The 24,069-nt window shown below is 34.1% G+C and overlaps 1 protein-coding gene across 1 annotated transcript; it reads right to left on the reverse strand.

The window, feature by feature from the left end:
* Positions 1-8,414: 8,414 nt before the first annotated feature.
* LOC113273245 lies at positions 8,415-8,810 on the reverse strand. The gene has a single exon (XM_026522995.1). It carries the CDS (start codon positions 8,808-8,810, stop codon positions 8,415-8,417), a length of 396 nt encoding a protein of 131 aa, XP_026378780.1.
* Positions 8,811-24,069: the final 15,259 nt, after the last annotated feature.

Raw genomic sequence — 24,069 nt, forward strand, 5'->3', positions numbered from 1 at the left:
AAAATTGAAAAATTAAATTGGTCATGGGTACTATCCTTTGAATCTGACGTTGAATCTTTTTTGCAAACAAAAATTTTATCGATCCTGTCCAAAAATAGAGAATTACAAAATTGATTAAAAAAAATGAAGCATCATTAAAATTTAAAGCAAACAAATATTAATACGAGCAAACAAAAATTCAATTGAAAACAAAATAATAAACTTATTTTCACATTATTTTACTTAATCATTTTATACCATAATTAAAAGAAAAATAAGTCTACTAAAATAAAAAATATATTACAATAGATCCGATTTCTAAAAGTGTTAAGTATTTTTCTTAATATCATAATACATAAAAATAAAAATAAAATAATCTCTATTCCTAAAATATTTCAAAGAATAAATATGGCTACCAAAAATAACCATGGTTGCTCAATATTATTAAAAATGCATAAATTTAAGACTCTAATTTAATATTATTTCCAAAATATCTTCTTCTATTTATGGAATAATTCATAAAAATATTTTTAAAAAAATATTTTAAAAAAAATATATATTGGTACCAAAAATAACTGGAATTGCCCAACATTATAAAAAAAATCATAAATTTGAGACTGAGATTTGATATTATTTCCAAAATATGATCTTTTATTATGGAATCATCTTCTATATATGGAGAATCTGGGCATTGTAAAAATATATATAAATCACTCGGCAAACTCTCATCGTTTCCACAGTTGTTGGTTTTTCTTCTTCCATGCTTTTATTATTTTGTTTGTATTTTTCGTTGATTAGTTTTTTTTTTTTTGTTGATTTTGTCCCCGCAGTTGTTGATGATATGTCCCCGCAGTTGATGATGAAATAATGAAATGGGTCCTCGCAATTGATGATGAAACAATGAAATGGTATCTTTGGGTTCACTTTTAAGGTGATGAATTTTTTTTTCCTTCTATATTTTCTGTTGGTTTTGATCATGCCTAGCAATGAATAATGAATCCATGAAATTGAACCTTACGTTTAGTTTGGTATTCTTTTTTCTAAACCAAATATTAAGGATCAATCTATTAATTTCGCAGCACAGGAGAAACCTGGGGAATCTAAAAGATCAAATACCAATGCATGTTGTGTAATTTTCGTGTAGGTTAAAATATCTTATCAACACACAACTATTAACCTATGATTTAGTTTACATGTTGTAGACAAAGGTGCGAGTATCATTTGGGAAATCAGCAAATAGTGGAGAAACACAGTGTCACCAGCCACAGACGCCATCCAAATCCGAAGCAAACATCGGGAAAAAAGAAGAAGAAGGAAGAAGCAAACAAATCACTCTAAGATGGAAATGGGCACTGATTAGAGGTGGAAAAAGATTATGTTTCAACTGAATTTCTATTAGTAGAGAAAACTGCTTATCTGCCTATCATATTTTTGCAATTTTTAGAGGCAATTTGTTTTTGAAAGCACACTGTTAAGACTATTTAATCTTTGGTATAATCAAAATGATTGTGCTATCAATTTTTAAAGCTTATTATACCAAAATTTTAGCACGCTTTTTCCTTGGTAACATCTGCTATCCATTTCTCAATGGTTTTGGGACATGAGGGTTAAATTTTACTTGCCGCGCTTGAAATGCGCAAGACACCAGTCTCCGGTCAAATAGAATTGGTGGAATTTTGAAACGAATTTGGTTAGCCTTAGTCATATGTTTTGATTTTTAAAAGATGCTTGATCCATGCATGATTAATGCGATGACGACTATTGCGTGCATTGATCAAACCTGGAAGTCTTTTTTATTTTTTATTAGCTTACACTTACTTCGGCCTCTAATATCCTAGCAACCGCTAGAATGAAGAAAACTTATGAGTCTATCGTAGAGTAAAAAGAAATATGTAGATGTTATTCTCATATTAAGAATATTTTAATAAAAATAGATGCAATTAATGGTAAAAGAGAAAGAAATCTGAGACAGAATATGCCAGGACGGTGTAAAATAAGTATAAAATAAATTAATATTACCAATTACAATTTTTTTAGGTATAATATATATCAAATTAAGTAGCAAATTTTTATAGAGAGAAAGTATCAAATTAGGTATGATATATATTTTTATTTTTTTGAAAGAGGGTATAATGTATTTATATCAAATTAAGTAGAATTAGTGTAGAATTAAGAAGGGAAATGATAAAAATCGGATTTATTTATTAGTTTGAAGCAAAATAAGATTGGTTTTATTTAAGAAAAAATCAAAATAGGTAGCATATATTTACAGAAATAATATATTATAGAGAGAATTAAATGTAATATTAAATAAGGAAATCGTATCCAAAATTTACCTTGTGGTTCCTTTTTGAATTACATGTAATATTAAATAAGTACTTTTTTAAAGAAATTTTCCTATAAGATGACTAATATATAAAATTAACCATATATTACCACTGGAAAATCTATCTACTACCTATACAAGAAGGGTTTTGTTATAAGTACAAAACATCTCTCTTATTTTTCTAATGGTTTTTGCACATTCTAAACGCAATGATTGGGTGTTATCTTGTGCATGGATGCACAAAATAACAAAACCCATACAAGAATACTGAATATCGTTGCACTATCTAGACTCTGAGAACATTAATACAACATGGAGAACCCTCAAGTTGATCCATTTTTGACGGATATGGTGAATGAAGCAAGTATAGCTTCAATGAAGGTCAGAATAGTAGACAGGACATAGGCAACAAAAACATTGAACGAAAAATGATATTTCCCATTCAATACGATTTTACTTCACAAAAGCAGAAGTGGTTGCTACTATGTGTTTTTAAAATATAGTTCCTTCGAAAATAACAAATCCTTCAAAAATAACTAACCAATATGAACACTGAGCGGGGAGAACAAATACATACAATATGAAAATCACAAAGAAAAGTTTCATGAGAAAAATATCAACACATCCTTGATTACTGAAGATGTTAAAAATATCCCACTGCATTGATTTTAATTTTACGCAGCTAGATGATATTTCAAAGCTTTATACCATTAATTAATTTCTTATGATCTTTGTATTTCGTTCTCGCTTTTGTATCATATGATTATTATTTTTGTGCATTTTTATTCTAATTTATTATAAAATTATTTTAAGGTGGGGAAAAAGATAAATGAAAAAGGACCGCCAAGCTACCACAAGAAAACCAACACTACATTCCCATTTTAGCTTAACAAAATATCAACATATCCTACGTCATCATTGAAATGGAAGAATTTATAAAGAATCAAGTTGTTGAACGATATTTTTTCAGAGATATGATGTGTCCCGATTTCGATGACTAGGAGATGCAAAAGTATTTAAGACAACAAGAATATGAGCTCTAAAAGTTTATTTAAGGCAATCAATTTATGGAGCTTCAATGAGTACTATACACTTTAAATATGTTGCAATAGAAGAGTATGAACTCTTTATTATTTTCTCAATAGGATTGGTTTATTATTAGGTATTTATATTGGTTAATTATCAATTTTTAGATAACATTATTTACTTAATTAGTTTGGAATCTATTTTGTCTGAGTTTCATGACTAAGTATTTTGAATTAATGGGCAAGATTATTATTGACACTTTTAGTTTATCTATTATTGAACATATACGATGTGTTGGCCTCAATTTTCCATGTAGATTTCATTGTTTATCAAGGACTTTAGTGTTGAGCATGGTACATTTAATCACAGATGATTTTCATAAATGATGATTCGAAGTGCATATGCTCCTAATGCACTAGTCTTAATGTATGAGAAAAGGATTTTCATAAATGATCATACCGGGTGCCATTACAGAGCAGAATATTTCTATTTCCAGCTTGAGTAACATTTGAAAATCCTTTTCTATACAAAAAAAAAGAACTAATATGCCAAGACTTGATCGGTTTTGGTACTCTTAGTGTAAGATGATATTGTTAAGATAGTTTTGTATTGGCTGGTCCTAATGTTTCGATACTTCTTATACGTTGTGTGTGCCGTATTATCTCTTTACTGGTGCTAACCATATGTAATTGCTTCGATAATGTATGGTTCCGTTGTATCAATTTGGAGGCGCAATGACATGCTACAATGGGTGCTATGCAATTATTCAGTTACGTGAATGCAAGAGTTGATGTAAATAGGATACTGACATGACTAATGATTCAGCGGTGAATGAAAAATAACATAAAAATTATATTCATTTTGTTGGACATATTTTTTCTTTACTAAGACAAAGAAGAAACGAAAGAATGCTTTACATCCGAGACAGTGGTCGTTCCTGACATAGACAGAGATAACATTTTTACGGCAAGAATAAAGAAGATAGAAATGCTAAGAAGATATTCCTTTTTATTACAATGTCTCCCTTAGAATATATTTTTACATGTCCCTTTTTGTTTCATTTTATTTTTTTGCACACCAACTAAGATATTAGCTTATTGGTTAGTAAGAAGAAGAAAATTCTAATATTATTTATAAGTGAAAATTCTAATCACTCATTCGAAACGAAGGAAGAACTACCAATTAGATCTAATTTGATCATACTATTGAGGTCTTTCAACACTCCTTCACCCCAAAATCTTTCATACATTCAGTTTTCCATGTGAAAAAGAAGGATGAATTGCAAAAAATTATCTTCTCGCACAAAGTTTAGAATTTCTTAATAAATTTTAAACTTAAAATCCCTCCTTTTGTTTGTTTATTATTATTATTATTATTTTATTTTTTTGGTAAACGGCTCATTTGCCATCCAGTGTAGCTTTTACATTTTGCCAATAGTAGTGTGTCTCCTTCATATGATTACCTATAAGAACACTCTAACAAGCGTCCAACATTCCATAAGCAAGAAACTGACTCGTGCATCGCATGGATAAAAAAACTAATAATCTTAATAATATTGAATGTGTTCTACAAAGGACGTTAATAACCTGTTTATATAGGCTAAAAATAAGAATTCTAAAAATTAACAAACTCTAAAAGAAGAAACACGTAAAAGACTAAAACAGGAAATAACAAACTTGAAAAACAAGTAAGAAGTTTCTAGAGATGTTTTACATCAGTCCCCCCCTCTTGAAAGTACTCGTCCACGAGTTTGTTTTTTTTTGTTCAAACATCTCCATGAAAAGTAAAAATCTCTTGAACATTAAAAATGTTAGAGATACCCCAGTTTGAAGGAAAATCAATAGTATAAGCATTATCACTAATCCTTTTCAAAATCTTGAAAAAACCGTATTTCTTCATCTTAGTTTTGTTGTATGTACCTGTAGGGAAACGTTCTTTTCGGAGATGAATCATAACTAAATCTCCCTCTTGAAAAAATTTCAGTCGTCTGTGCTCATCTGCAATTGCCTTGTATTTGGCATTAGGATCTTCAAGTTTAGTCTTCACTTCTTGGTGAATTTGTGCAGCTTTGTCTATCATCTTGTCAGCTTGAACACTAGCTTTGGAAACCTTGAGTAGAACCACTAAATTAAGTACATAATTTGGAACCTCTGAATAAACAATCTCAAATGGAGTCTTTCCTGTGGATCTATTGACTTAAGTATTGAATGCAAATTCCATGTGAGGCAGCAAAATATCCCATTGCTTCTCTTTATTGTCATCTATTTTTGCTCTTATTAAATTCCCAAGTGAACGATTAACAACCTCAGTTTGACCATCAGTTTATGGATGTGCAGTTGTACTGTGCTGCAATTTAGTTCCAAATCTCATCCAAAGAGATTTCCACAAGTAGCTCAAAAACTTAGTATCTCTGTCAGAAGTTATAGTCATAGGCATACCATGTAGACGTACTACTTCCTTAAAGAATAAATGAGCTGCATTAAAAGCTGTTAGAGCACTGCTCGGTTGAACCCACTAGCGTTGGTATGTCAAGTTAGTTGTCATAGTTGCCAAAATGCATTCTTGATTCAGCATACTAAAGATAGTTTCGGACTAGATTAGGTCTAAGAAGTTGAATCGAATCTATCCTTAAAGGATGAAAATTGAAGACTACAAGAAGACATCAACAAGTACTTCATACAAAAAGGTATGTGATTGATTTCATTTGGATTCCTGTTCAATTACACCTTTCTAATCTATCAAGATATATGCTCACTCTATGGAACAATTCCGATGACGGTAAATGTACATTTATGTATATATACTTTAGGTTATTTGATTCATGACCTTGGAGAAAATAACCTTTATTCTTGTAAAGAATCTCATGTTATAGTGAATGAGATTATGAATCCAATGAGCCAAGAATCACTCAATTCCGAGTTATAACAATGAAGTTATGAGTGATTTACTAAAGTTTGTTAGTAGGAAACAATCCATGGGCTATTGTAACAGTTCATGGACTTGGGCCCAATTACGTGACTAAAAGCTATTTTTGGTCAAGTTGGTGATGTTTCCTTGTCTAGGCAAGATGTCTATTAATCCAAACATATTTGATTACCATATTAAAGTGTTTGTGATAACTTTTAATTCCTACCTAAGTTAAAATGTGATTTATTCACATAAATAATTATTTGCTAATTAATTATTTATGCATAATATTTATAACTTAGGAAAGACTCCCATAATTAGGAGAGTCTTGAAAAAGGAAAATAACTTTGCTTAGCTTCCAAGCTATTGTTCACTATAAATAAAGGGTTCGTAAGTTTACACGTTTTTCATCCCCTTGGAAAATTGGCGTAAGCTTTGTAGGTTGTTTCCATGTTATCTGTTCTTCGTGAACAAGAGTGAGATAAAAGTCTTTGTATTGGGGATCACAAAGCCAAGTTGGATTTAATCTTCGTGATTGATCATACAACTTGTAATCTAGGTTTTTCACCTCTTGTCTATTCTATGGTTTTTTTCTTTTGATATAAAACCATTCAAGACTTGTTGATCATGAACCCTAGGTTTTTATAGATTTCAGTTTCCGATCGTATACCAACACTTGTTAGTCGAAACCGGAAGCTAGAAAGAAAACTTCGATTAAGGTATCTCGTAAAAATCCTTAAGAAGTTTGAAACAAGATATCTCTAGATTTATTTTATTTGTTCTTGTTGTAGAATTATTAGGGTTTTCTTAACTTAGAAATTAATCTTTGGAATCACCCAAGTTTACTTACGGAAATCAGGTTCACGGACTCCTTGTGTGTACGCATACTGATTGTAAGTTAAAACCCTAATCTACAAGTTTGTTTTGATATTACTTTTACCTAGTAATTTTTTTTATCAAAATAAACACAAGATTTCCAAAACCTTGATTTACATCTAAAGGGAAATCAAACCGGTGTTTTGTACAAACAAAATATCAAATCGTTTCAATCGTGTTGGTGTATCTTCTAAAGAGAACTTTGCGTTCTGCTAGAAGATTTGTGTGAAGAGTTCCTAAAGAGAATCGGTATTCTGCTAGGAGTTCTATAAGTGTTGAATCAGGTATTACATCTAGTCTGAATAGGTATTAGGAAATTTGTGTAACAACTTTTAATCAGTGTGTGTTTATTCTGGACTAGGTCGCGGGGTTTTTCTGCATTTTCGGTTTCCTCGTTAACAAAATTCTGGTGTCTGTGTTATTTTTTTTCCGCATTATATTTATATAATAGAAATATCACAGGTTGTACGTTAAGATCAATCAGTTCTTGTATCCGACCTTAGGGTTGTTGAGTGAATTGATTGACACTTGAACATTGGTCTTTGGTACCGTTCAAGTTAATCCTCTTATATTCAATCGGGCTCGCAAATCCCTATTTGCTGATTGCGGAATTTGAATCAAGAGATAAAGATATAAAACCTTTGATATACTTTTTATAGATTGGGTCTAACTGTCTAGTTGATTCTCTTGAAAGTATATTGGAGTTTGTATATTCAGATTGCCAAACGAAATATTGGGTGTGGTTGTTAGACCCCCTATTTTTCAATTGGTGTAACATCTTTTAATCAGTGTGTGTTCAATCTAGACTAGGTCCCGGGATTTTTCTGCATTTGCGGTTTCCTCGTTAACAAAATTCTGATGTCTGTGTTATTTCTATTCCGTATTATATTTTGTTATATAATTGAAATTTCACAGGTTGTGCGTTGTTCAATCAATTAGAATATCCGACCTACTGGTTGTTGATTTAAATTGATTGACACTTGGATATTGGTCTTTGGTACCATCCAAGTTATCTTTCTAGTATTTGATAAAGACTCGCAGATTTCTATTTGCTTGAGTATATATCAAATCGAGATATTGACATATAAACTCTTTAATATACTTTTTATCTAGATTAAGTCTGACTGTCTAGTTGATTCTATAGAAAGTATATTGGAGTTTGTCCTTACAGATTGCTAAGCAAAATATTGGGTGTGGTTGTTAGACCCCCGCTTTTTCATATAGAGACCAGTGTTTTGAATCATACCTTTAGAATGATGGCAAACCATGCATTTCTGAACAAACTTCTGCACATCTCGCTTTAAAGAGGGCCAAAAAATCTTTCCTCCACCAAAGAAATTGTCTTATCTTTACCAAAATGTCCACCAAGACCACTGCCATGCAATTCTTGCATTAAATAAAGACGCAATGAACCTTGAGGAATACATAGTCGATTATCTTTAAAAAGAAAACCATCTTGTATCAAAAATCCAGCTTCTCCACCATTTTTAGTTCCACAGTTTTTACAAATATCGTTAAAGTCTTCATCATCTGGATAAACTTCTCTGATAAAATCAAAAGCTACACTTTCGTTGTTAAGAGTAACAAGAAGATGAGTACGTCGACTTAAAGCATCAGCTACTGTATTTAATTTCCCACGTTTATGTCGAATAGAGAATGTGTATTGATTGATAGTGGATAACCATCTATCATGCATTATGTTTACCTTAGCTAATGTCTGAAGGTACTTCAAAGCTTGATGATCCGTATTGACTAAAAATTATTTATGTACAAGATAAGGATGCCATTGTTTTAAAGGTTGAACTAAAGCAATAAATTCAAGTTCATATGTAGACTGTTTATTTCTTGTATCAGAATTCTTCTCACTATGATATGCAACGGGATGTCCCTCTTGAGATAAAACAACACCAATGCCAACTACTGAAGCATCACAGTCGATTTCAAGAGTCTTGTTAAAATCAGGCATGGCAAGTATAGGTGTACTGCATAAATTTTCTTTGATAATATTGAAACTCTTGTATGCTTCTTCAGTCCAAATTTCTTTTTCTTCTTTTATGCAATCAGTGAGACCAGTCACCAGATGCAATTGAAATAAAGTTCTTCACAAAAAGTTTATAAAACGATGCCAGACCATAGAAACTTATAACATCCTTAATACAAGTTGCCGTAGGCCATTCTCTAATTGCCTTTACTTTTGTTTCATAAACTGCAATGCGGCATCAGAAATAACATATTCCAAGAAAGTGACTTTGCTCGAAATAAACATACACTTCTTTAAATTTGCATATAACATATTTTCAGCAAGTACTTCTAAAACCTTAGAAAGATATATTAGGTGTTCATCTTCACTTAGGATGTAGATTAAGATATCATCGAAATAAACAATAACAAAATTCCCAAGAAAGGGTTGTAGTACCTGGTTCATTAGACGCATGAAAGTATTATGAGCATTTGATAAGCCGAAATGCATTACTATCCATTCATACATACCTTCTCTAGTTTTAAAAGATGTTTTCCATTCGTCACCAATACGTATGCGAATTTGATGATATCTACTTCTTAAATCAAGTTTAGTGAAAAATTTTGCACTAACTACATATCAATCATGTCATCAAGCCTAGGGATAGGAAATCGATATGAAATAGTGATTTTATTAATAGCTCTGCAGTCGATGCACATTCTCCATCCACCATATTTCTTGCTTACTAAAAAGGCTGGACTTGAACAAGGGCTCTTACTTAGCCTGATTAGACCTCTTTGTAATAATTCATTTACCTGTCCTTGAAGAATTTCATGCTCAGTAGGATTTAAACGTTAATGAGCAATATTTGGTAAAGAAGATCCTGGTATTAAATCAGTTTGGTGCTGTAGATTTCTTAATGGAGGTAAGGAAGTTGACAACTCATCAAAAAATTAACCCTTGTATTTTCGAAGTAATGGTTGTACCTTTTTTGGAATGTCCACTTAAGGTTTAAGGGCTTCATGAGAACTTAGTGTATGAGAATGTAGAGACTTGACTAAAGAAGACACTGAGGCACTAGTTTTCCCATCACTGTGTTCCTTATAAACAGCTACAGATTTGGAAGGAACCAAAATCTTCTTCTTCCCATCTTTATAAAAGGTATAAGTATTCTCAAAACAGTTATGAACTGCACGTATGTCATACTTCCATGGTCTTCCAAGAAGTAAATATGCTGCAGTCATATTGATCATATCGCATAAGACTTCATCTTCATACCCAATGAATGAAAACTTAACAAGACACTGATGTGTTATGTATTGAGATGAAGAACTATTTACCCATGCAACAGAATAGGGGTGAGCATGTGGAGTCACAAGCAAGCCCAAATTCTTAACTACATCAGCTGCAATGTAGTTATCCATACTGCCACTATCGATAATCAAATCAACTATTTTTGCTCCTAGTGAGCATTTAGTTCTAAAGTATTGTTACGATGTGAGTAAGAAGGTTGAGAAAGCAGCAGTGGTCGTATCATCCCTACGTAATGATCTCCAATCATTTCACCAATTTCATGTTCTTCTATATTCTCATTATCCTCAGATTCTTCTAGCTCGCGTTTACTCTCATCAACTAAACCATGATACTTGTGCAACTCCTCTTGACTATCTTAAACCAACACATAAAACCTACGACATTCAGCAGATGTATGCCCAGGTAGCTGGCATTTGTTACACTTTTCTCCTCTAAACTTACAATAAGGGTTTTGTGGCTTAATTAAAGGTGGAAAAGATGTTTGATCCTTAGTGGGAAATCGAGTGTTTTAATTGTAGATTGGAGGAGAAGTAATGGGTGTTTGCTGTACGGGTTGAATTTCAGTAGGACTAGGAAGGATGGCTGAGCTATTCTTAGGCAAAGGATGTTTAGAATTAGTAAAGTTGGGTGAACTATATTGCTGCCTAGAAGAATATTGTGTATTGCCCTCCTTAGTGTAAGAATTTTCATGAAAACTATTAACTGAAGAATAAGGTTTGAAATTACCTTGGAATCGATTATATTGTCTAGTTGAATTCATTTGAGAACGAAAAACACGACGCTCTATCTTGATGGCTTGTTGTATAGCCTCTTTCATAGTATAAACAGACTGGGTCATTCCTTCTTGAATTAATCGATTCAAACCTTCTATAAATCTAGCTACAAGTTGTTCTTCACTTTCATTGAGTTCATTACGAGCAATTAAGATGTAAAACTCGGATACATATTCCTCAATTAATCTTGCGCTTTGCTGGAAAGTCCGTGGTTTTACGAATAGTTGTTGTATGTAATCTCTAGGCAGAAACTTATTTCTTAAAAGATCACCCATTCTTTTCCATGTACGTACTGGTTGTTTTTCACAGTTTCGGTGATCTTCACAAAGTTTAGTCCACCAAGCAGCAGCTCCTCCTTTTAGCTTGTAGGCTACAAGTTTCACCTTAGAATGGTCAGGTACTTCCATGAATTCAAAAAAAGCTTCAACTTCATAAAACCAGTCTAATAATTCCTTTAACTTGAACCTTCCACTGAAAGTAGGAATGTCAGATTTAAGCTTGTACTCTGGTAAAGACCCATAAGAGTTTTGACCCGATTGCAAACGCTTTTCTTCTTCCCAGTTCTTATCTAAAATATCTTCAGCTTCATCTTCGTCATTATTGTTAATCGGAGGACTTGCAAATTTTTTGTAAGGCTGACAGATGTACCCTTCATATTGACTACTTTTGTTAAAAAATTTTTGAACACCTTCTGGAGTACGAGTGTCTTGGACAAATTTATGTTTATGCCCATTCTCAGAGATGTATTTCGAATGTGAATGCGTTCCTTCACCTGTAAATTTATTCTCAACATCAAAGTCTTCTTTATCATTAAGTTTCAAATCCTGGTCAAGATGAGCTAGTATCTTTTCAATCTTGTCATCCAACATTTCAAACTTCTTATTTGATGACTCTGGTGCTTTTGTAAACTCATCTTTGGTAACATAGTCTCCCATTGAAAACTAAACTGTATTAGTCTTCTTTAAAAAAATTAGGGTTATGTTTGCGGAAGCGATTTGGATCGTGTTTTTAGATAAAAATATAGAAACTATTGGCTGTGGTACCAACTAATGTAGCACTTGTAGAAATTGTTGAGAAGAACACAACACGGAGGTTGTAGGAGATGCGAAAGGAAGAAAGGTGATGAGAAGGGACGAAGGTAACTTAAACAAGTTAAAAGAAAAAGAAGAGGTTTGGATTATCTGAAACAGAGGTTTGATAATAATCTTCATAACATTGAATGTTTTCTACAAAGAACGTTAATAGCCTGTATAGGCTGCAAATAAGAATTCTAAAAATTAACAAACTTTAAAAGAAGAAACACGTAAAAGACTAAAACAGGAAATAACAAACTTGAAAAACAAGTAAGAAGTTTCTAGAGATGTTCTACATCAACAAGAAAATTATGTAATTTACGTGTATAAATAAATAACATATTGCTTTCAGTTTTCTCAATTTAAAAAACCTATCAAAACTTAAAATATGTCTTGCTATCAGACAGGCCAATTTCTACATGACCTGTTTAGGGTTTTTATTTTACAACGTTATCAATCTTCTTCTTTTTCATCTTCATGGCTACTTCATCGTCTCAATCTTATTAAATTTTTTCAACTACTTCGTCTATGTTAACCTTCTCTACTACATCTTGTCTCTGTAGATCAGACACCCTTTGAACGTTTTCATGGTGCTATTTCAGAAAAGTTAACATGTCATAATCATTTGTTGTGGAAAGCTCAATTTACGACTTATTTACAAGGCTATGATTTGGAAAAATATGTTGATGGTTCTCTTGAAACTCCACCAGTTCTTCTCAATGGAATCCCTAACCCGTTATTTTTGTCGTGGAGGCGTACCGATAAACTTCTTCGTGGTTGGATTATGTCTTCACTTACTGCTCCAGTGTTATCCAAGGTCAAGCGTGAGATTCTTCTTTTGCAATATGGATCAAACTTGAATCCCTGTTTGCTTCTAAAACCGATGCCCATCTCATCCACCTTAAAGAGTCTCTTTCATCAATCAAGAAAGGAAAGTCAATTATGTCTGACTACATCCAATCAGTTAAAAATATTGTGGATTCTCTTGCTGCAAGTGGTGTTGAAGTTTCTGATAAATAGTTCCGTCATTATGTTGTAAAGGGTCTTGATTCATCATATGAATCAATTGTTAGCTCATTAATCATTACCATGGGTGTTATTACTGCTGATGATTTCGAATCCACGTTGATGTCTTATGATCTTCGTGTCACTGCGCATAATCAGGTTTCTATAGCTCAACCACTTGCTAATATTGTCTTTGTGACTAGCCTTGTGAACAATTATGTAAATGTTTCTCTTACAAGAGACGGTAAACCAGTTGTTGTTTGTCAGATATGCATTAAACCTTTTCAAATGTTCCACTATCAACTGTGACCTATCCTCCTCTTGAGAAACGTCTACCGTATAAGAGTAATTCAACTAGAGGAAGAAGACCTTCTTCCAATGCTGCTGCTGCATATACTTCCTCTCACAACAATGTTTATGTATATGAACGGCTTCCTGATAGTGGTACGACAAATCACCTGACTAATGATCTCAGCAATTTACACACTCATCATGAATATAACGGGACTGATCATATTCAACTGCCAGAGGTTCATCCTTGCCGATTTTTAATACTGGTAATGGTATTCTTTCCACACCTGCTCGTAAGTTTCTTCTTCCTAATGTTCTTCATGTTCTACATCTTTCTAAAAATCTATTATCTCTCTCTAAATTTTTCCTTGATAATAATGTCTTTTTGAATTCTACAACTCTTTTTGCCTTGTGAAGGATCGTCAAACTGGAGGTAGTACTTCGAGGAATACTTAATAAAGAGGGTCTTTATACTCTCCTTCCTGCTTCACCTGTCTCTTCTCTTGTTGGCGAATGTACTTCTTTACAAACATGACACTCTCGTTTAGGGAACCCAATGATAAAAACTTTTAAAGCCATTGTCTCGCAACATATACTTGTTTCTGTTTTCAAATTTTCTATGTGTTAATCTTGTTTAGCGAATAAAAGTCATAAACTTAGTTTTACAGCTAGCTTTACGGTTTATGAACATCCTTTGGATCTTATTATTTCAGATGTTGGGGGTCCTACTCAACTTTTATCTAATGAAGGTTTTCGGTACTATATTATTCTTGTTGATGCTTTCAGTTGTTTTACTTGGATTTACCCTATGCATACAAAATATGATGTTATTGGTATCTTTGATGTATTTTATCTCCAAGTACAAACTCTCTTAGGTCGTAAAATTAAAATATTTCAGACCGATAGTGGTACGGAATATAAGAAACTCATTAATATTCTGCAACAAAATGGTACCCAAGATCGCCTTATTTGTCTCCATACATCTGCTCAAAATGGTCTTGCTGAAAGACGACATCGTCACATAGTTGAAACTGGCTTAACACTCATGTTCATGGCTTCTGTTCCGCCTAGTTTTCAGTATGATGCTTTTACCACAACCATTTTTCTTATGAATCGTGTTTCTTTAGTTCCCACGGGTGTTAAATCTCCGTATGAACTGCTGTTTACTAAAGGCCCAAATTTGCTATCGCTTCGGATTTTTGGGTGCTTATGCTTTCCTCACCTCCGTGATTATCGATCTACTAATTTTAAATCGTGGTCATCTGCATGTGTTTTTCTCGGATATTGTGCTATTCGTAAGGGTCATAAGTGTTTACACATTTCTTCTGGTAGGATTTATTGGTCGCGTCATGTTGTTTTCGATGAATTATCTTTTACTTTTTCTCCCACCTCAGTACTACCATGTCCCCTGGATCCATCACAGATAAATCCTTCTTCCCCTCAATTTCCAAGTTCCGCTCCCATTTTCTTACCTCCTACTTCCACTAATTCTTTGGTATCTGTTGCCAATATCTCCAGCCCCTCTTCCGTGTCTGTAGTTCTAACAAAATTGTTCCAGCTGCTTCCCAGTTTATTCCTGATGTTAGCTTGACAGAATTGCTTGATCCTCCTGCTGTGCCAACGTCAAATAGCAGCCCATCGGCTGTTACTTCTCTCGACCACAATGTCCCTCAGTTGAGAAGTCCGTTTCCCACCTGCCCTGGACTGTTACCTGCACTGGATTGTCACCAGTCTGTTGGAAAGTCTCTCGTGATTGTTTCTGCTGACCAATCTTTCACTGCCACCTTCTCTGCTACGTCACCTGCCATGGATTCTCAACGGTCTCCTGTGATTCATTCAACTACAATTCGCCAATTTTCTCCTGCCAACGAACCAGCTGTAGTTCACCAATCTACTCCTGCCAACGAACCAACTGCAATTTACCAATATGCTTCTACCTACGAACCAGTTGTTGCAGTCCAACGGTTTCCTTACCTGCAGTTCACGCCTTTCCCACTATCTAGCCTGGAGTTGCTGATACTCCATCGGTGCACCTGCTTCCTGTTGATTCTTGTTCGACTCAACTACCAGGTCCTTACGTTATTACAAATACTTCACCTGATCAAGTTGTTCAAACTTCTTGAACACCAGCTCGTAATGAGCATTCTATGGTTACAAGATGAAAGGATGGTATTCTTAAACCAAAAGCTCTTTTGGCTTCGAAATATGCAACCAATACTGATGCTTTCTTTGAGCCGACTTGTTATTCGCATGCGAAAGAGGATCCGAAAAGGCGAAATTCTATGGACGATTAATATAATGCTCTTATTAAAAATGGTACTTGGTCTTATATTTCTCGTACTCCGAATATGAAGGTTGTAGGATATAAATGGGTGTTTTGTGTAAAACGCCTTGCTGATGAAACCATTGACCGTCGAAAATCTTGTTAGTGGCTTAAGAATTTCATTAACGTGAAGGACAGGACAATGGAGAAACTTTTAGTCCGGTTATAAAGCGTTGCACAATTCGTGTGGCACTTACGTCGGCTTGGCCTATTCGCCAAATTGACATACAAAATACGTTTCTCAATGGTCTTCTTACAGAGGAAGTATATACGAAGCAATCTCCTGGCTATACTGACCCAAATTATCCTGATCATGTTTGTCGACTGTATAAATCCTTGTATGGCCTCAAGCAAGCACCAAAGGTGTGGTACACTCGTCTAAGTGTGTTCCTTCAACAACTTGGCTTCACTGTTTCTCGAGTAGATTTTTCCCTGTTTATTCGTCGTTCAACTACTGATGTCACTTATCTTTTTGTGTATGTTGACGATATTATCTTGACATGCTTTTCTTCTTCTTTTATGCAAACTCTTATTGATACTCTTCACAAGGATTTGCACTCAAAGATCTTGGGGAGTTGTCTCTACTTTTTGGTGTTGAAGTTACACGAATACATGCTGGTTTGTTTCTTTCTCAGCGTCGTTATATAGAGGATTTATTGGAGCGTGCCAATATGCAAGGGGCAAAGCCTGTAAATACTCATTTTGCCAATTCTAATGAGCTAAATCCACAGGGTGGGGTTCCTTTGAAAAATCCTACTAAATATCGGAGTTTTGTTGGAGGCCTTCAATACTTGTTAATCACACGACCTGATGAGCTTGCTTTCTCAATCAATAAAGTATGTCAATTTATGCAACATCCTACTGACAAGCATCTTCTTCTTGTTAAAAGGATTTGAAACTAAGTTTTCAAGCTACACGGATGCCGACTGGGTTAGTGATCAAAACGATAGACGTTCCATTAGTGGTTATTGTGTTTATTTGGGATCCAATATTGTTTCATGGAATGTTAGAAAGCATAAAACTGTCTCTATATCACGTAAGGAAGTTGAATATCATGGTCTTGCCATTGCAACTGTTGATCTCATGTGGATTGAATCTTCACAGTTTGTCTCTTGATTTTGAAGCCTCATTTGATTGCAGGTTGTTTGGATTGATTGAGGCTACAAGATAAAACAAAAACAATGGTTCTTAGCAAACCATGAGAAAACCCACCAGAAAAACCACGTACACACATATTTGGGAGACGCTTCTTAGGATTTATAGTGGTGGGGGGTTTTGGGTCCTAACCATATGAGTATACGATTTTTTCGACGTTTTTTCATGGTTCATTGATCCTTTTAGAAATGAAAAACGGTCGTACAAGAGAAATTTCCAGAACCCCCAGCCAATTTCGTTTTTCATAAATAACTAAAATGTCACTGTATGATTAGTTTTAACGTATGAAGTTAATTAGTTTGACTAGATTATGTTAGTTAATATATAGATTTTACGATCAGACTTAGAAAAAAAAAAAGCTTTTTTGGTTTTGTGAGTAGAAAAGACGGAGAGGATATTTTGCAAAGAAAAAAAATAAAAACTAGGGTTTATAAGAGTGAATGATTATAGTAGTGAAATGGATGTTGGAGAAAAGATGATCGTGTTGACGGTAATCTTAACTTAGAATCTCAATTGAATTGAGTATACGATCAAAGATCGGTTGATATATGAGGTCGAAAATGAGTGTGCTACTGAAGATCCAGTTGCTCAAAATCAAGAAACCGATACCCAAAATAAAGAACTTACAACTCAAAATACTCAAGTAAGCTACTTCTAGCTTACGAACTGTTCATTTGTTGATCCAACTGGACGAATCATAGACACTATGTAACAACACAGTGAATGAGTCATCAACAAGCATACCTAGCATGGTGATCGCTCCAAAGAAAATGGAGGAGTGAGAATATACATTGACTTCAGTGATCTGTTACAAGGCATGCACAAAGGACAGTTTCCCGTTCCAAATATCGATCAATTGGGGGAAGAAACGTATAGATACGGACTATTGTTGTTAATGGATGTGTATTCAGGTTATAACCTAATCTCATTAGCGGAAAAGATTAGGAGCACATTGCTTTCTTCATCCTGCGAGAATTGTACTGCTCTAAGAAGATGCCATCCGGACTCAAGAATGCGAGGCAACATATCAGAGACTTCTTGAAAAAATATTTAATAAATGGATACATAAAACTTTGGAAGCATATGCATATGACATGCTTGTAAAAGAAAACTGCTAAAGGATCAGGCAAATGACCTGAAAGATATCTTCGAACAAATGAGAAGGTACAACATGAAAATTAACCCAACAAAATGTCCCTTTGGATTCACATCGTGAAAATTCTTGAGATACCTAGTCACGAAGCGAGGTATCACAGTATAATCAATACTGGATATGCCATCACCGGCTACAGTGAAAGACGTACAAATATTGAACGGGGGTCTGACATCCCTAAGTAGGTTCTTTGCTAGGTCCTTCAATAAATGTAAGGATTTGTTTAACACTCTAAAGAAGGACGAGAGATTCTAGTGGACTCCTGAGTGCGAATAAGCTTTTCAAAAAATCAAAGAGCATCTGTCTACCCTTCTAATCCTCCAAAAACCTGATCCAGGTGAGGATTTATACATTTACTTGTCAGCCACGAGCACTTCGATAAGTGCTGTGCTGACTCGCATCGACGAAGGGAAACAATAACCTATTTATTTTATCAACAAAACTCTGAACTTGGTAGAGAAGAATTATACAAAAATCAAGAAGCTCGTGCTATCCCTGGTATACGCTACTCAAAAATTGAGAATGTATTTTCATGCCCATACCATTACGGTCATTACCAAAGCTCTAATAGAGTCTATATTCGACAATACTGAGAGAGAAGGATGAATTTCTAATTGGGGGCACAAATAAAACAATTTAGGGTCAAATACCAGCCACAAAATCTCAGGTTGTGGTAAACTTCCTAGAGGATTTCCCATTGGATGAAATCGATGAGATTGAGGATATCCTTCGAATGGAGGACGAGATAAATGATATACCCGAGCTCATTCGCTCAGAAAACCCGAAACGATGTGAAGTACGTGTAGATGGATCATGTAACTCGGAAGGGTCAGGCATTGGAATGGTCTTCACGATACCGACATGACGAAGAATCGTGCACATTCTAAGCATAAAATTACGATATACCAATAATATCATTGAATATGAGGTTGTCATTTAGTCCCCCGCCTAATAGTTGAGCTAGAAATGATGAAGTAAGGCTCTCTAGCGACTCATAGCTTGTGAAAACGCGGGGGGTGTAACAACCATACCCAATATTTTGTTCGACAATCTGTATGGACTACACTCCAATATAATTCCGAGAGCACCAACTTAAAAGTGAGACTCAATCAAGAAAGATATCAAAGAGCTTTATTTCTTTCTCAATACAATCAGTAAATCAAGAGGATAGAAATCCGTGAGACTGATTGATAAAAGAATAACTTGGACGTTACCAAAGACCAATGCCCAAATGTCAATCAAGTTCTATCCAACAATCAAGGTCGGATTTATCAACTGACTAAACTACGCACAACCTGTGATATTTCAATTATATAAACAAATATAATACAGAAAATAAATAACACAGATACCATAAATTTTATTAACGAGGAAACTACAAATGCAGAAAACCCCGGGACTTAGTCCATGTTTGAACACCACACTGTATTAAGCCGCTACAGACTCTAGCCTACTACAAATTAAGTTCAGACTGGAATGTAGTTGATCTCTAACCAAGTCTCACACCGATTAAGTCACATTCACGTTCCTTACGCCTCTAGAACCACGCCGGATCCTGTGCACTTGATTCCCTTAGCTGATCTCACCCACAACTAAGAGTTGCTACGACCCAAAGTCGAAGACTTATAAACAAATCCGTCTCCCACAGATATGTCTATCCTTTATTCTTTTTGTTCCGTATTTTGATACAAAGATCAAGGTGAATAAGAAACCAACTAATAATACGGTCTTATACTCCCGAAGAGCATCCTAAAAATATTAGTCACCTCACGATAACCTAGCTGATGAACACAAGAAGTTATTGCAGAAGCACAAGATTCTGAGACGAAGAACTGTTGTGATTACCTTTTATATATTACCTATCGGGAATGAATCACGAGTAAATCTTAGAGAAGATAAAACTCAATAAGATAGAACAAGTAAGATCAAAATACACAACTACATAGAAAATAATCTGGTTTCACGAATCCCAAATGAAGTCTTCAAGTCGTTAACCTGAAATGGTTTTGGAAAACCTAGGTTAAAAGAGAATTGACTCTAGTTTGCAGCTAGGACACACGAAAGTGTCGATATCAGGTTTCCCAGATGCTAGAGTTATCCATTGTATGGTCTTTTAAATCAGGGTTACTTACAATCAAATCTAAGATAAATTAGTAACAAAGCAATTGATATTCACCGTTAGATGAACTCCTGATTTAAGATTCAAGCTAAGGCTACTTAGAAATTAAGCAATTAATATCCACCGTTGGATGGTCTTAGCTTGTTGCAAAAAAATGAAATATACTTATCTTTAGATATGGGTAACCGTACCTAAACATGTATATTGGGTTGGTTCAATAACAGTTAACCGAAGTGAGCTATATGAACACTTTTGGCTTAGCCATATTCATCTAACACTTCTCGATCAAATATGATGATCAATCAATCATGATAGAGAATCAAATGAATCTAATTTTGCTTCAATAGAGGTGTTCAGTTCACTATCTCATAGAAATATTTATGAAAATATTGAAACGAAATCGGTTTGATTCGTGATTGTACAAAGTACTTATAAAAGAATCAATTCATGAACATGAAGCCACGGTTTGCAAAGTTAATTTCCATTCCTTAAATCATAAATGTTTTAGCTCATGAGTATGAGAATCATACATTACCGATTTTATATTTTAACCACTGTGTTCGGAAACTGGGTACGCGAAAAGAAGCTCCGGACCTTGGCCTAGACAAGTTGTTTGCAACCCCGGTTCGCGAACAATCGTTCCGGACCCAACTCAGGTAAACCCATTCGCATACTAGGTATGTAAACAAGAGTTTCAGACCTTTTCAGGTGAATCCGTTCGTTTACTAGGTACGCAAACAAGAGTTCCGGACCTGAATCATCACAATACAGTTCGCATACTGGGTATGAATACCATGTTGTATCCAGACATGGGTAATTGTTCTAAACTCTTATTTCAATCATTGAAACATTCTTAGAAGACGACAATGATAATCTTACACATACAATTAGCTTCAAGTAATTTTCAAGTGATCAAATGATCAATACGAAACTTCCCGAGCTAACATTAAATGACTGTTTCACACAAATCATGTAACATGTTCAAGGTAATTTTCAAATGATCATCTTTTGACTTAATATTTATTTTCCAACAAATAAATTGTTTCAAACTAAACTCATCAAGAATACGATGAACATAGCTAAAGCTAAAAGTTTCCAACACGTATTTCGAGAAATATATAGGCGAGATAAACTCGGCTTGAAATATCAAATGTGTATAATTTAAAAGTCTGTATAGTTATGCGACTTAGTCTAATTAGAAGATAAAATAAAATATACTTCTGAGTGATAGATAAGTTTTAGTCTCCACATACCTTTTGTTGATGAAGTTCCTCCAAGATCCTCAGTAGATCTTCTTCTTCAATTGGTGAACACCGTGAAGTCTAAAGCTCAACTACGCATTCTATCCTGATCCGAGACATTTCTATAAGTAGACTAGAAATCAATTATATAGTTTTGATCAACTAAACTTAACAAACAAACTTGAGATAGCAACGCTTGCGAGTTCGACCGAGCAGTGCTCTAACAATCTCCCCCCTTGTCAATTTTAGTGATAAAACTATCAATAAATATGGATTAAAAAATAAATAAACTTTGTAGCTAAAAAATTAATAAATCAATATAATGCGTAAGCAATTAATTAAAAAATCATACAAAGCTTTTGGTCGGTAGACTAGCAACAAGCTGGGCTTCAACGCCTTTGTAGCTTCTCATCCATCATACTTGATTTCCTTGGCTCTTCAACTTTCCTTGGATTCTTTGTTACTCCAAGTACTCCAGCGATTCTGAACGTGTTCAACTCAACATCATTGTTGTTAAAGATTCGTAGCCATAACAATAAGAAAACAGATGTTCTCAATCATTGTTATACAGTGTCATAATATTATTATACAGAATCAAAGTCCAATTGTATCGCAACTTTGAAATAATACTATGGTGATATGTACCCCTCCCCCTTAGTCAATACTTCCATCTTACGGTGAAAACCACTCCCCTTACATAATGATCTGTAAACCATATGTATGTAGTGTGAACTACCAAATAATTCCCCCTTTTGTCAATATAAATTGACAACGTTACGAAAACTACGGGATCATAATGAAATTCTCATAAAGATAATTCATGACTAAAAGAGAACATATCAACTTTGTTTCGATGATTTTACATAGTCGAAACTTAGTATGTTCACCAAGGAGTTCATAAAGATGCAAGAAAACTTCTACAATATTCCACAGTCTCACTCCCTACGAAGATATGGAAATTAAGCACAAGTTCATTTAAGAACTCTCCCATATTTGATGTTATTCCCAAGAAAACAACACGAGCGTCCTTACTTTTACGAGAAAAGAAGGATTTCATTGGACATTAACAAATCACATGGATTTCTATCCAGTAAACTCGAATAAATTAATAACAAGAAGACCTCATTGATTAATTTAATCAGAAACACTCAACATAAGAAAACTTACGGAGCCATACAATACTTTCACATAAACTGAATCTAGGAAAAGATCAATACTGCGGAATTTTCTCAACAAGTCCATTCTATTTTCCATCAATATTTGCATAAAGACATAATAGACTTAACTTTTGAGCTTATATGAGATAAGCACAGTTCACGAACGTAAAGTGAAAATACGAGGGTACCCAAATATACCACAATTTTTAAAATATCCACCCATAAGTCCTCTTACCGAAAGTGATTGTCTATGAACAAAGTCGAGACAATACGACAAATCGGTATTCACACTTTTTGTGATCGTCTATGAATACGAGATCGAGACAATACAACAATAAAGTGTGATTACTTGATAATAGGTTCGTACTTAACCAAACTCTATACGATCACTATCAAATAATACGGAATTAATGTTGGTGTAATTTACTTTAAATTATAATAACAACAATTATAATTGCGGAAAATAAAAGTAAATGACACGACAAGAATTTTTTAACGAGGAAACCGCAAATGCAGAACCCCCAAGACCTAGTCCAAAATTGAATACTCTCAGAATTAATCCGCTATACAAAATCTAAACCAACTTCGTATAGTTGATACCAAGCAACTGAACCTAGTTCAATTAGTTTCTTCAGTATCCCTGCGCTTCCGACATTCAATAAGTGCACGCACCAGAATAATTCATTTGGATCGTGTTCCAAACAGTAAAGGGACAACAAATCTGTTTGGTAACAACTCAATTGATTCTTCAAGATAAATATATCTCAAGTCATATGCAAAGGCTTTTCCGTATAATCTAATAAACTCCTTTGCCAGGTTAAATCAATCCAATCTTCAATTACCTAAGTAATAAGATTCAGATTTGTAATAATCAAAATACCACTCAAGAGAACTATTAGGCGTTTTCGATCTCATGCAACTAATCAATCAAATAAATATGATTCTAGTCAGATCCCAGCCGATCAAGGTTTGTGCTATAGAAATATATGAGAAACCAATAAGAAATCTTCTTCGCCTTCAAATCTTCTTTAATCTTCAATTAAACCTGCACAACACCACTTGAATCTCTTGTGATCAATCATGCACATAACGGAGTCTGTTAACAATGGATTATCACAAGATGTCTTCAGATCCACAAATAGTTCTAATTAAAGATCCCGTCGACACTTCGATCTAGTTTGAGTGAATCTTATATCAGAAGAGAAGATTCTCAAGAATAAACAAACTAGTCGCAAACAAAGTTCAACAACCGTTAGTCAATCAAATCAATCGAAAACTAATAAACTACAATTATCTAGTTTCTCACCAACGATACTCATAGAGCTTCTTGATCCCATAGAAGTCTTTAAACGAACGATCGTAAGAGATTTCGCCTAATTAGGGTACTTTCC

The sequence above is a fragment of the Papaver somniferum genome, chromosome 4 (assembly GCF_003573695.1).
Source record: "Papaver somniferum cultivar HN1 chromosome 4, ASM357369v1, whole genome shotgun sequence".
NCBI classification, from domain to species: Eukaryota; Viridiplantae; Streptophyta; class Magnoliopsida; order Ranunculales; family Papaveraceae; genus Papaver; species Papaver somniferum.

What these genes read in the sequence shown, in the direction of transcription:
- LOC113273245 (XM_026522995.1), bottom strand. Translation starts at nt 8,810, where the DNA reads ATGCATGATAGATGGTTATCCACTATCAATCAATACACATTCTCTATT.